Source organism: Epinephelus moara, chromosome 19, assembly GCF_006386435.1.
Source record: "Epinephelus moara isolate mb chromosome 19, YSFRI_EMoa_1.0, whole genome shotgun sequence".
NCBI classification, from domain to species: domain Eukaryota; kingdom Metazoa; phylum Chordata; class Actinopteri; order Perciformes; family Serranidae; genus Epinephelus; species Epinephelus moara.
In genome coordinates this window covers 25,052,035-25,065,029 of record NC_065524.1, presented here as the reverse complement: position 1 = coordinate 25,065,029, position 12,995 = coordinate 25,052,035, and the positions used below count along the sequence as shown (strand labels likewise).

Below are 12,995 nucleotides of genomic sequence, written 5' to 3'. Positions count from 1 at the left end.
GTTAAATTCTGCTGGTAGCAATCTCTCCAGCTGTACTGACACAATAGCTAACATGACTAGTGAGCAGCTAGTGAGAGTGTGGAAGTAATAACTGTGTGCGTGTGGCCCTTTGACCTTCTAGTGTAAGTGACGTGGGTGGTAATGAAATCCAAGCACAAGTAGTCATCTGGAGACGCATGATAGACACAGGTGTGAACAGCGATGTGTTAGGATTACCGAAACACATGTTCATACCAGGTCTACACAGGTTCAGACACGTAGTGGAAGCAACAGCTTGTTTGCAATCACGTTACTATTATAATGTGTGAATCCTTATACTGCAGGATTTAGAAATAAAGGATAATGACAACAGAAAAGGGTTGGGTGAAACTGCAGGCAGCAGGTTTCAGCAGAAAATTTAAACTCATGTTAGATGTTATCATACAAAGTGATAAAAGCCGATAATTCCCACATCTTGCCCGGTTTGCCTGGTGGAACGCTACTGTCAGTACAAATTACTTCATCCCCCAGACCTCCTACAATATGATTTAGCCAGATGTAAGTGTACAAGAGTCCAGTGGACTGTTACGTTTCTGTGTGGATAAGGGAAGTCCTTAATTGTGTTAAACTGGAAGGAATCAGGTGCATAATGAGGGGCTCCCTGAGGAAATTTTGCGTATGTGGGATCCCTTTTTTGAGTATGTATGAGAGCTGGACCTTCCAGATATTTCTGAATGAATGATCATCTATTTTACAGACATTAAATTGTGATGTGACGGGCAGTTGTCCGACCAACAACCATTATATTATCTTTTAGTATTTAGTGTTAATTTTATCATCATACACGTATTTCCACATATTTTTATATTCAGATTTTATCACTATGTTGTTTTGTTCTGGGTACTGATTTGGTTTGTAGTATTTGTCTTGTCTTAGTCCTGTCTTGGTTTTGTATTGTTCTTATTTTACTTACCTACTTTTCTGTTGAGTCACTACTGATAGACCAAATATTATTTTGCCTGTTATCTGCTCTATTTGTAAAATTTCAAATAACAGATTTAGGGGGGAAAAAAGAATAAAAATAACCAAAGTAGTATTGAGCGACAGCCATTTTATTTTTGCCTGGGTGGGTAAATGTGCTTAAGAATTGTGTACATGGATGTACAACTAGTGTCAGGCCACTTGTTACAGCTGTGTGTGTGTTCTGTGCTGCTGTCCATTTTCCCTCCTCTGTAGATCTGCCCAGGTGTGCTGCATTACGTAACGAGATGCAGTGCACCTGGCAGGGAGGAGGTGCTTAAGAGCTCCTGTGCCAGCAGCAGAGGAGAGAGACTTCTGGATGTGGGAACTGCTGGTCCTGCTGCCTCTCAGCATGGGACTTTTTTTGGCTTGTTGCTTGTTCATTTGTTTTAAAGGTGTCTTATGTGGTGATTTGGGTCAGTGATGGAGTTTTGTTCACCCCATAGAGCTGCCCAAGGGTGGGGTGTAACACTACTAGCTACTATTTTGTACCTACACTGTCAGCCATTCCCAAAAGGTCTGGAAAAATGCTGATTAAAAATCTGGGTTGTGGCTTTAAAAAAACGGGGTAGTTGTCACAGCACACTGAATTGACTTGCCTCCTTTCACCATTGTTAATGGGAATAGGATCTCTACGGACTTATCTGGTTAAATGAAGGTCAAACAAAAAAAAAAAATACAGGGCAAAACCAACTCAAGGCATCTTTAATACAATGCTGTAGTGTACACATTTACATCTGACGTTAGTTGGGATTCAAAAGAAACTCTTCCTGATTTGGAACAGCTGTGTTGGTAGCTGTTGCCCCAGTTGCCTGCTCTCCATCAGGCAAGCACACTGATGTATGACATCATTGTCAAAGACGCTATAGAATCATTTTTAAATTAATATTTTGTGCCAGATTATTGATTTCTTTAGTACGTAGCTGTGTAATAAGCGTACTTGCTAGTTGGCTGTTGGCTGTAGACTTAACGGTGTGTAAAATGCAACATTTTGGCCGAGACACAGGCGACGTGAGGCAACGCAGCAGTCAGCCTTCATCACCAGTAGTTCTTTGATGTCACTGTGGTGTGTCTGGGCCTTTAGGGCCTAAATGTCCTTTTTAGTAAGTCATGATCATGTTCTGTCATTCAATGCAGAATTTAACATACCTTTATCAAACTTTTATGCATACAGTAAAGCCTATACATCCTTTTTCTTGTACTGGTTCATTAAGTTAATGGTACCTTTCTTATTTAAGTGTTTTTAAAATAGCTTTTGAGGTATATAATTTCAGCAGCAGTCTGTTTTTCCTGTCCTGACATGGTCCTAATTAAGAAAAACGGTGATTTGTCCACAGGCAGTAAAGCATTCATCAAAAGTACACAATGGCAGCTGAATATTCATAAAATGCTCATGTTAGCATCAGTGGTGTCGATGTAGAGCGAGGGAATCTTGATGCTAATTGGACAGTTTGTGCAACGTTATCAGCCAATTTCAGCAACTCACCGCCCTCAAACTAGAGGCCCTGGAGTCTGGCTCAGTGGATTGATCTTCATCACGTGTCGTAAAGTAGATATTTACTCTATCCATGTGGGTTAAAAACATGACTTTGAACAATAGCAGCTATCAGCGTGAAATGAATTTAAAAAAAAAAAGAAGAAGAACAATGCCAACAAAGCAAACAATTTCAGCACAATTGTAACACAACAATCTGTACTTACTCGGTAACAGAGTCTCAGACATTAGTACAGTTTGGAAATTCCCTTGTGACAATTCTCTCCATATTTCTTCCAATTCCTCCTGTAAACATGCAAACAAATAATGAAAATAGACTAAATACAGGGGCAGTCAACTGCTTTGACATCACAGGAACATCACAAGTGGCTTGTTTCGAGGTTGTGATAATGAAAGAGACTATGCAAACACAGTGTCTGTGATACTTCTGCTTTATCTACATGACATTGATTTTTGGGGTGAAGGAATAGCTGCCATTAACATCAACCAAACAACTTAAAGTTCAATCTCGCTCTGTCTCTCTAATCCTTTTACTTGAAGATCAAATAGCTTGTGCAAGCTTTTACACTTAATTATAAATTCATCACCCATGCATATTGGTTGAAAAGCCCCCTGTTGTCTCAAAGGAACGTGGCCTCTCTGAGCAGGGCTGAGCTGGTGATGGAGGGCTGATAAGATCGCTGTGACAAGTGGGGTCGTTCAGATTGTGCAGACACTGGCTTATTCAGAGGTGGCACTTTTATCTCTCAACTGTGTCAGTAGTTTAAATTCAGTGATTTGTATGAAGCTGCGTGAAGCCAATTTCATGTTCTCCCACATAACTAATAACCTGGTAGTGAATTCATCAAGGTAAAGATCCTGCAGTCAGTTCACATTTGCTAAAGAAAATATGATTCATCCCATTTACATGGAGCCTATTTTAAGATTAAAATCTATGTAGTCTGTAGCAAATTCACAATTTGTAAAGATGAGACAAAGTTTAAAATGAAGAACTGAGCCTTAAATATCTCATGAGCCTTAACAAAAGTTACTGTATCACACACAGAGCGGAGGGAAAACACCTGAAATTACTAAAAATAAAATTTTGGACTAGAGAGACAAAAGTAAAACTTCACTTTTACCCCTACTCATAAACTAAAAGCTAGTAATCAAAATGATTACAACTTGACGATGCTCTTTAATTTAACAGAGCTCAAGAGGTCTGAATTTGAACTAACGATAACTGGAATTTTGGCCACTAGGGGGCAGCGGAAACAAGTTGAGTACACAACATTAACGCAAAACATTTATTAATCTTGTGCAACTGTCTGGCCACCTGATGAATGTAAGTCCACTGTCTTTTAGCTCTGTTTTTGGTCTCCACCATCTCTGGCTAAGTACTTCACTATGATCAGCAGCTAAACACTAACTCTGTCTCTCTGCTGTTTGGTGCTTGTAGCACATAATGGATTTTTAGAGTTTTATGAGACAAAAACGAGGCTATGAGAGGACTAAGAGTGAAATAATAAAGTTGTGGGGTGTAAAATCAAAACTGAGCTGAAACTCAAAGCTCCATAAAGCTGAGAGGAGCTGCAGGTTCAGGTGATAATTCTCTGTAGGGTCATCTTTCACATTGTCATTTCATATATTGTTATTGTAATAATATAAATTATAGCCACTTCAAGGATTTCACACAAATAAAAATGTAAATTACAAATGCTCTGAATAAAATATCACTGAGTAAAATGTAAGGATTTAAAAAAAAAAAAAGAATTAACAGTGGAGGTCTGAATGCCTGTTAATACATGCAGTTCATCATGTCATCCCCCAGAGTTGCTCTTAAAGGGTGTAATCTTACACTTTACTGTAAGTAGGAGGAAGTCACATCATGAAAGTGTTTTATTCTTCACACTTAGCTAAGAATTTTCAGCCTGTTCTCATTCCCAAGGTGTCAAATACTGCCGCTTTGTTACACCTCTTGGAAGGTGATAGACACGAAAGGCAGCCTTTGGCGTCTTTACGAGACACTCTTGGCTTTCAGTTAACTTGAGTGTAAATCCATTCTTGGCAATAAGTGCTGACAACAACTGATGTCCTATAAAGAACGAGAAAATCCACATAGGGCAGGAGGAAGAGAAGGAGGCGGTCAAACAAAACTGGACTTTCATCCACGAGACCGGAGTTTATGTCCCGTATAAAACAAAAGTCAATGTTGCTTTACTATAACTTTTAACCCAAAATATGATCTTTTTTTGTTGCCTAAACACAACCACGTCTTATGTGTTTCAGCTGTGCATCACATAGATACACTTAAGGTTGCCCTTTGCGTTGAGACGCAGAAGGGTGTGACAAAGCATCGGTATTGTATAACCTGTGAATGAGAACAGATTGGAGCTTCTATACTCCTAAGGTATCACTTTAATGTAAAACTTTAAAGGGGACCTACGATGCTCATTTTCAGACTCATACTTGTATATTTTGGGTTCTACTAGACCCATGGTTCCCAACTGGTCCTACCCCTGGGTCAAGACTTCTCCTTAGTCATTAGTTAAAGGTCCACATAGTTTAATACATTCAGCATCATTCTTGCATTTGGCCATGTCCTTGAGCTAGTTTGCCGTGTCTGTTAGCTAGCTGTCCGTTTGTCACTCACTCTACAGCAGGAAACAGCACTTCAAAATAAAAGCTCTGTGCCAGAAATTCACTGTATTTAAAAAATAAATTGTATTTTTTACGAACTTGACATGTTTCAGAGTCTCTTGTGTGTACAGAATGGACCCATGACCCGCTTTTGGACCGTGACCCACCAGTTGGGAACCACTGCACTAGACAATGTTTACATGCTTTAATGGTCAGAAATCACAAATAAAAGCTTCTAAACCAAATCTTCCCAATCGGACATGTCCCAGCATAATTAGGAATAAATTAACATCAGCAACCAAGATTACATGTTTCCCTGTAGTTAGCATGTAGCTTCATGTAACAGTGTATGTAATGTAAACACTTGGTGTGTGTGAGCTGATGACCATATAAAGAAATCTGTCACTATCTGATATCATGTTGTTGCAAAAGTAGAAAACAAATCGAAAACAGTGTGATATTACTTTTACATACATTTACCTCATTATGTGAAACTTTAGGCATGTTGAATATAAACATCCAAAATTGTAATTATATATATATATGACAGAAAATAAGTAACAAAGCCTTATACATCCCCTTTAAGTGTAATTCAATTGAGGTTTAATAAAACTTGAGTCACACTGCATTCAAGGAAGAAGTTCACTTCTCCCTCACAGTGCAGGAGCATCAAGGGTCGTCCAACCAGAGACTGATTCATGTCTGTCAGAGAACTGTAGTTCTGTATATAATTTTTTTTTCAAAGTATTAATTTTGTGTCTCTCACACTGGGCAACGTTGACTTGATTGCAAGGTAGACCTGCTCTGACAACCTCCTGCCTTGTCCTGAATGTCGTTTACAGCTTATTAAGTTCTTACTTCAACCGAACTGCAAATTTCTGCTTATTATGAAACATGAGACACAGCGAGCTGTCATTTTAATCATTCAGAGCCAATTTGTATTAACATAAATCATTACATCATTAAATTTTCATTTTAATCAAATCCTGTTTTAAATGTTCAAATCTTCACTTCAGCCTTTACGTATTTTGGTTTTACGCAGCTACACTGAGAAAACTATCAATGACTAGCAGATTCTCCTTCTTCTTAGAGCTTGTAAAGCCATTTGGACTAAGATGAGAACACATAAAATCACTGAACCCAGACATTAATTAAATTAAACCTGGTTAATGTTTTTCCTCTGGTAGGGAGCATGTTTTCCACTGGCTGGAGCAAGACCTACCTTACGGGCAATGGAAAAATCTGTACTCCAGGAAATAAATTTCACGGGGTTATTCTGTTTATACTTGGCAGATTTTAAACACAATTAAATCTACATGTCGGGAGTGTTCACGTTGTAATAGTGAGGGATAACTCTGTAGATAAATCAATGAAGGCATTATTTAAAATGGATGAATGATTACTGGACAGAGACCTGCAGCAGCAGATGATAAGACTTTTTGTATTCCTTTAAAAATGGACTGAAGCCTTGTACTTGTTTCCCCAGCCAAAATAAGACTGCATGAGAATTAACCCAAGCGTCAGAGTATTAATGAAATCTTTAAACAGCAGGTTGTAAATTAATTTAATCTAGCGAGGCCCAAATCAAAAGGTCCCACGCTGCTCTGCCCTTTTGTAAATAAACACTTTCGAAAGCAACCAAAGAAGTAGTTAATTTGTTTCAGATCAGCAAGGACTTGGAAAAGGTAGAAACAGCTGAGAAATGAAGAATAGCCAAAGTGCTGAGCGACCAGAAAAACGGCCTGCAGCCCACATGTCTTTGTCAGGAGTACTGCAATGCTACTTTTGTCAAATAATCCAGTGTCTGCAGGGACCGAATGGTTCTCATCTGAAAGGCATCACGGTGGATGTCAGCCATAGCAATCACAAAGTTAACTTGTCACCGTGATATCTTGTTACTGGGCTGCAGTTGTGCTTGTGGCGTGCAATTTGCAAAAATGTGACACATTGCATCGATGAAGACGTCCCAGCACCTTGGATGTGTGCTGCACGTCAATGTACAGAGAAAGATACTTTTAAATAAGACTGAGACATTGTATTTTGTGTCAACACCAAAATACAGTTACAGTTTATTCAAAACAGATGCTTAATTTTGTTTTAGGGCAATAGAATGTTAATGAGCATTTGTTTCTTACAGTGACAGCCATCATTTAAATCCTATATTAATGGGTCTGAGTAGTACACAGCTATAATTAATATTCTGTATTATTCAGCCGTCATCTACTATGGTTTCTGACTGATTTTACACATCTTAAAATACATCCACTTGTGTATTATTGGAAAGTTTTCAATAATAATGTAACAACAGAGCCCATTTTGACTGTGTAACAAGTATGTTTAACTTTAAGTACATTTTCTTGACAATACTTACATACTTTACTTAAGATTTTACATGGAATTTTTTGCAAACTGTGGTATGTTGCTCCTTTTTCTAGAGTAAAACAATATTAATACTTCCACCACGACTTAAAGAGGACCTATTATGCGCATTTTTAGATTCATACTTGTATTATGGTTTTCTACTAGAACATGTGTTCAGAAAACACTTATTTTTCTCATACTGTCTGTGCTGAACCTGTATTAACCCTCTGTCTGAAATGCTCTGTTTTAGCTCCTATCTATTGTAGTTCTCCTTCCTGAAAAAGCCCAGTCTGCTCTGATTGGTCAGTATTTTTTTTTTTATGCATCTGCACTTATGGCGTCTCTGCCTATAACAGAGTATAGCTGCACCTTCTGCTGTGAGAAATCACCAGTACAAGTCTCTTAACCATAATCCTCACAACTCAACATGATGTAGTAGGAATATGATTAGAAATCAGATCAGAAATTGACATCAACAACCAAGATGACATGTTTCCCTGATGTTAGCATGTGGCTACATGTAGCAGTGTACTTGCAGCTGGGGAATGACTTGTGTATGGCAACACCATCTCCTGTTAAAAATCACCAATAAAAGCTTCTTAACACAACCAGACATGCTCCAGCAGGGATGTGATCCGTTTACATGTTTCCCTGACGTTAGCATGTAGCTATATGTAGCAGCGTAGGCTATGTAGTTCAGTGATGTTCATTATGTCTTCAGTTTCTGATAATCACTTTAGTTGTTCTTTTATCTCAGACATGTATTAAGGTGTTTCATACCTTTTTTAGGCTTGTTGACATGTTTCGGCGGAAACTTCCGCCTTCCTCAGAAGTGTCACTTGGTGGTGGTTGTGACGCGTCTTTATCCTGCGGTTATCCCAGGGTACGCGATCATCCTGTCAGTTTTGACAGGATGATCACGCCTCCTACTGTCCATCCGCCGCCTCTCCAGGACGCTGCTCCAGGTGTGGGAGAGCATGTATGCCCCCTCGTCCTTGTTCATCGTCCCTGGGCCCCGCTTCCTCCTAACATAAGCTGACTGACAGATCAGCTGATAAAGACGCGTCACAACCACCACCAAGTGACACATCTGAGGAAGGTGGAAGTTTCCGCCGAAACATGTCAAGAAGCCTAAAAAGGTATGTAACACCTTAATACATGTCTGAGATAAAAGAACAACTAAAGTGATTATCAGAAACTGAAGACATAATGAACACCACTGAACTACATAGCCTACACTGCTACATATAGCTACATGCTAACGTCAGGGAAACATGTAAACTTTCTCCCCAAGTTCGGATCACATCCCTGCTGGAGCATGTCTGGTTGTGTTAAGAAGCTTTTATTGGTGATTTTTAACGGGAGATGGTGTTGCCATACACAAGTCATTCCCCAGCTGCAAGTACACTGCTACATGTAGCCACATGCTAACATCAGGAAAACATGTCATCTTGGTTGTTGATGTCAATTTCTGATCTGATTTCTAATCATATTCCTACTAGATCATGTTGAGTTGTGAGGATTATGGTTTAGAGACTTAGTACTGGTGATTTCTGACAGCAGAAGGTGCAGCTATACTCTGTTACAGTCATTCGCAACAGCGTGCCTGGAGCTGATGACCATATACAGAAATCTGTCATGATCTGACATCATCTTGTAGTCAAAGTAGAAAAAACATATTCAGTATTCAGAATGGTCTCAAATTTAATATGAACATCCCACATTGTAACATTATTTATACGAAGAAAATAAAACAATGGAAATCATAATAGGTCCCCTTTGAAGTACATTATATATCTTTGTTAATGGTGTTAATGAGTGTATTGTGTAGCTTCTGTACCTCTGCTCCTGGCCTCCAACTCCTTTTCCATGAGTTCTTTCTGAGAGGGAAATTCACTGAGCTTGACCTTGGACATGTTGTCGTTCTGTCCGACTGTACTGATCACCTCCGGTTCCTTCTCATGACTGTCTTCAGTCTGAACATGGATCCAAGGGATTTTCCTAATAAAAAGAGAAAGCAGAGCAGCCGTGTACGGATTTCACCAACAACACAGATAAATCCTTCTGATTTACAGATGAATTCAATACAATATATTTTTATTTTTCCAAAGTGAACACACCTTTTGAACTTGTAGATGAAGAATGCCACTAAACCAACAAACACCACAGTGAGCAGCATCAGCATGGCCGACCCACTGTGGATGGAGTTTGAATCCACAAGTGGTGCTGGAAGATAAACGCATCAAATGAGCGTCAAGACAAATGCTTTCTATTTTCCCCCCGTAAGCCATGTCCTCTTTCAACCAGATTACTTTCATCAGCCCGTGTCATGTAACAACCACAGGTACAGTTTGAAGAGCTGCTCTCTGCATGTTCTCCCCTTAGGGTATTAAAAGGAACCTTTAGGAGGTCTACTGCCTCTCCCTGGGGTCCGTCATGCAGGTAGCTTATGCATAGTCATGGCTTTTTAAATGCTGAGATGCAATATTCAAAGTATTTCCCCTCGCTGCCCATCTTTCTCTCCTTCACAGAGAAGCCTATGAAGTCTATGACCTTTCTGGATCATTTTAAAGGCAACTCAGACCTTTGTATGCAGACACAAATGAAGACAGATCAGTTGGTGGATGAAAAGGGTAAAGCCACGCAGGGTTGATCGACACGTTTTTGCGATATGCTAATGACCCGGTGACCCTGACGATTTCCTCAGCGCATACAAAATGCTTTCTTTGTCAATCATGTCATTGATTGGCTGACTTCAAAAGAGAGCTACTGTCTCACCGCCTCAGGTAAAACTGGTGCACTGTGAAAGATATTTAAATCCTGTGATATACAGTATCATATAAATCTCACTCGGGGAAAACTGTTGCCTTTTGTCTTATTTCCTCAGTGTTTTGGTAGAACTCAATGTCAAATCATCCCAAGGAAGACACGTGGCTTATCTCTCGCACATCTGCAAGCACAACAAATGCGCTGCGAATGTGTCGACATACCGTACTAACTAAACTGGCATGAAATAAGACTAAGATCTATTTGAACGCTTTGTTTTTAATGCACCTGCGGAAGGCTTTTAAATGCAACAATTACACTGGTCCAAGTGTGCAGAGATGTTATGACAAACTTACCCAAAGTTTGCTGAGTCATGTACACAATAATGCGAACATCCGCTTTCAGCTCAAACTGGATCAGGCCTTGGTTCAGGGCAGTGACAAAAATATCTGATATCTGTTTCACATATTTAAGAAAAACACAGAAACAAAGAATGATATATGATGCTAGAATAAATACAAATAAAATATCTGTAAGATTAAGTACCATAATGCCTTGATCATAGCATAGACTGGCAATTTAGAACCAGCATCTCTTCCTAACAGCAAGCAAGTTAACTCAGGAAGCCTGTTGAGACCTGAGCGAGACTAAGCAACGGTTTGCTGTTGCTCTGAAAACAGGGTGGAGGTGTGCGAAGCTTTGCCAAAATACAGCTAGAGCAAGTAGTTTTGCAAACCAACGACACATCACTTAGCCTGTTCCCTGACGCATGGAGCACGTTATATAAGATAAGATAAAATGAGATAATCCTTTATTCATCCCACAGCGAGGAAATTTGCATCCTTACAGCAGCAAAGGGATAGTGCAAAAACAAAGCAATATATAAGTACTTAAAAAAAGTAAACTGTACAAAAACAAAAAGCAGTATAATAAGCGAACAGTATAAAGACACAAAGGAATATAAGGATGATCGTAAGCAGTAAAAAAAAAAAAGCAAGATGTAACAATAAATAGACGAATAGCAGAGTGGCAGAACATCATTAGGAAACACTGAAACAATCGAATGTTCACTTGCTTGCTTGTTTGCACCTGTCCAGTTAGAAAGAGATGTAACACTTTCCTGATGAGAAATAGTTCAACAAATATGTTTCTTCCAAGAGTTAGATGAGACTATCGACACCACTCTCATGTCTGTACAGTGAGTGTGGAGCTGAAGCCAGGAGGCCGTTAGCTTAGCTTAGCATAATGAAAGTAAGCAGAGGGAAACAGCTCGCCCAGCTCTCGCCATAGTTCAAAAATTCACCTGCAAACATCCTAAAATTTGACAAATTACCGCAAAACACAACTTATTTTTACATTTCTGTTGTGTACAGAGTGAACAATCTAGATAAAATGTGATCTTAATATCTAAACCGGATACAAAAATCAGTTTAAGATCTGACTTATCTCTCGGCAAACAAGCTACAAAAATGTTGAACTATTCCTTTTCATGTCTTCTGGTTTGTTGACTCCTTTGCACAGCAGCTGGTATGAAAAAATAAATATATAAAACAAGGCCAAAATCAATGTAGCAATTTATCTAATGGTGATTTGGGGACATGTGCTTTTTTCGTAACTAATCATGTCTTTTATCATTTTATGTGTCACATCAGTGGAGTAATAAAAACAGCTATTCTTGACAAAGGTTCACATGATAATATTGGAGTATTTCCAGACGTCTTACCGTCTCTAAAGCGTCCTCACTTCCTCTCTTGTGCTCACTTGACGTATGCTCGTCAGGCAGGATGAAGAGCTCTGCTGTGGATGGAAGTCCAGGATACAAAGACACCAGCAGCTGATCTTCAGGAACCCCAGACACCTGCAGCGACGGGACACACAACAGGCAACGATAAAGTTTGCACTGTTACTTCTGAACTTTGCAAAATAAAGTTAAGATCGGCAAACTGACATCTTAACAGCTTCAGTTCAATTTCTAGATAACTGTGTTTGGTTACTGTTGTCAAAGGCAAAGTACAAAGAGACATCAAGACTGCAGTATCAATGCTGCACACTGGTATGAAATAGTAATGACCCTGAAAGCCACTGGTGACTGCTGGCTCCAGGAAAGACCGCAGAGTAATATGGACTCGCTGTACCTGTGACAGAGCTGTCCGCACCACACGCCCTATGTCCTCCCTCCACTCGGGGATGTCAGGGTTGTGCTCATCAAGAGCTGGTGAGAATGACAACAGCAGCGACCTGAAGAACTCTGGTGGGGGAAAAAAAAAAAAAAAAGCAAAGTGATGTCTGTTAGAATATGAATGTTACTTCTGGTTTCGTTTTTGATTAATCTGATGTGCAGTTTTGTCTTTTCTCATTTGGCAACATACGCCTTGAAGTTAATTGCTCCTCAAGATTTCGTGTTCGCCTACCGTGACATTTTATTCATTAGATGAGTCCACGCTGACACCAACGTGGTGCCGCTTGCAGTGTGGACCGAGAGGCATCATACTTTCCCCGAGAAAGCATATTGCATATTCATGTAACGCGCATCGCACCAATTAAAGTGCTTTGAAGACTGTCTCCCCCACTCACCTTTAACAGTTATAACTTTTGAATCCTGCATTATGGTGCTCCCAGAAGCAACCTGGACCGTGACCTTGTTTTTTCCTTCTCTGTGAAATGTGTATGAGATGCTTCCCTCCAAGGTTATAATGGGCTGGATTTCAAAAGGAAAAACACAGAGAGTTTCACAGAAAAACCCTGCATCCTCCCA

The 12,995-nt window shown here is 39.5% G+C and overlaps 1 protein-coding gene across 1 annotated transcript in view; it reads right to left on the bottom strand.

Annotated features, from left to right (window-relative positions):
• Positions 1-2,714: 2,714 nt before the first annotated feature.
• The window catches only part of sorcs3b (sortilin related VPS10 domain containing receptor 3b), a 59,046-nt gene continuing 48,765 nt past the window's right edge, over positions 2,715-12,995 (bottom strand). The window contains exons 21-27 of the mRNA XM_050071149.1: positions 12,815-12,938; positions 12,376-12,488; positions 11,964-12,098; positions 10,597-10,696; positions 9,595-9,700; positions 9,315-9,475; positions 2,715-2,779 (exon numbers count right to left, since the gene is read on the bottom strand). Coding sequence (XP_049927106.1) covers positions 2,715-2,779; positions 9,315-9,475; positions 9,595-9,700; positions 10,597-10,696; positions 11,964-12,098; positions 12,376-12,488; positions 12,815-12,938 — 804 coding nt within the window. The remainder of the gene's footprint in view (positions 2,780-9,314; positions 9,476-9,594; positions 9,701-10,596; positions 10,697-11,963; positions 12,099-12,375; positions 12,489-12,814; positions 12,939-12,995) is intronic.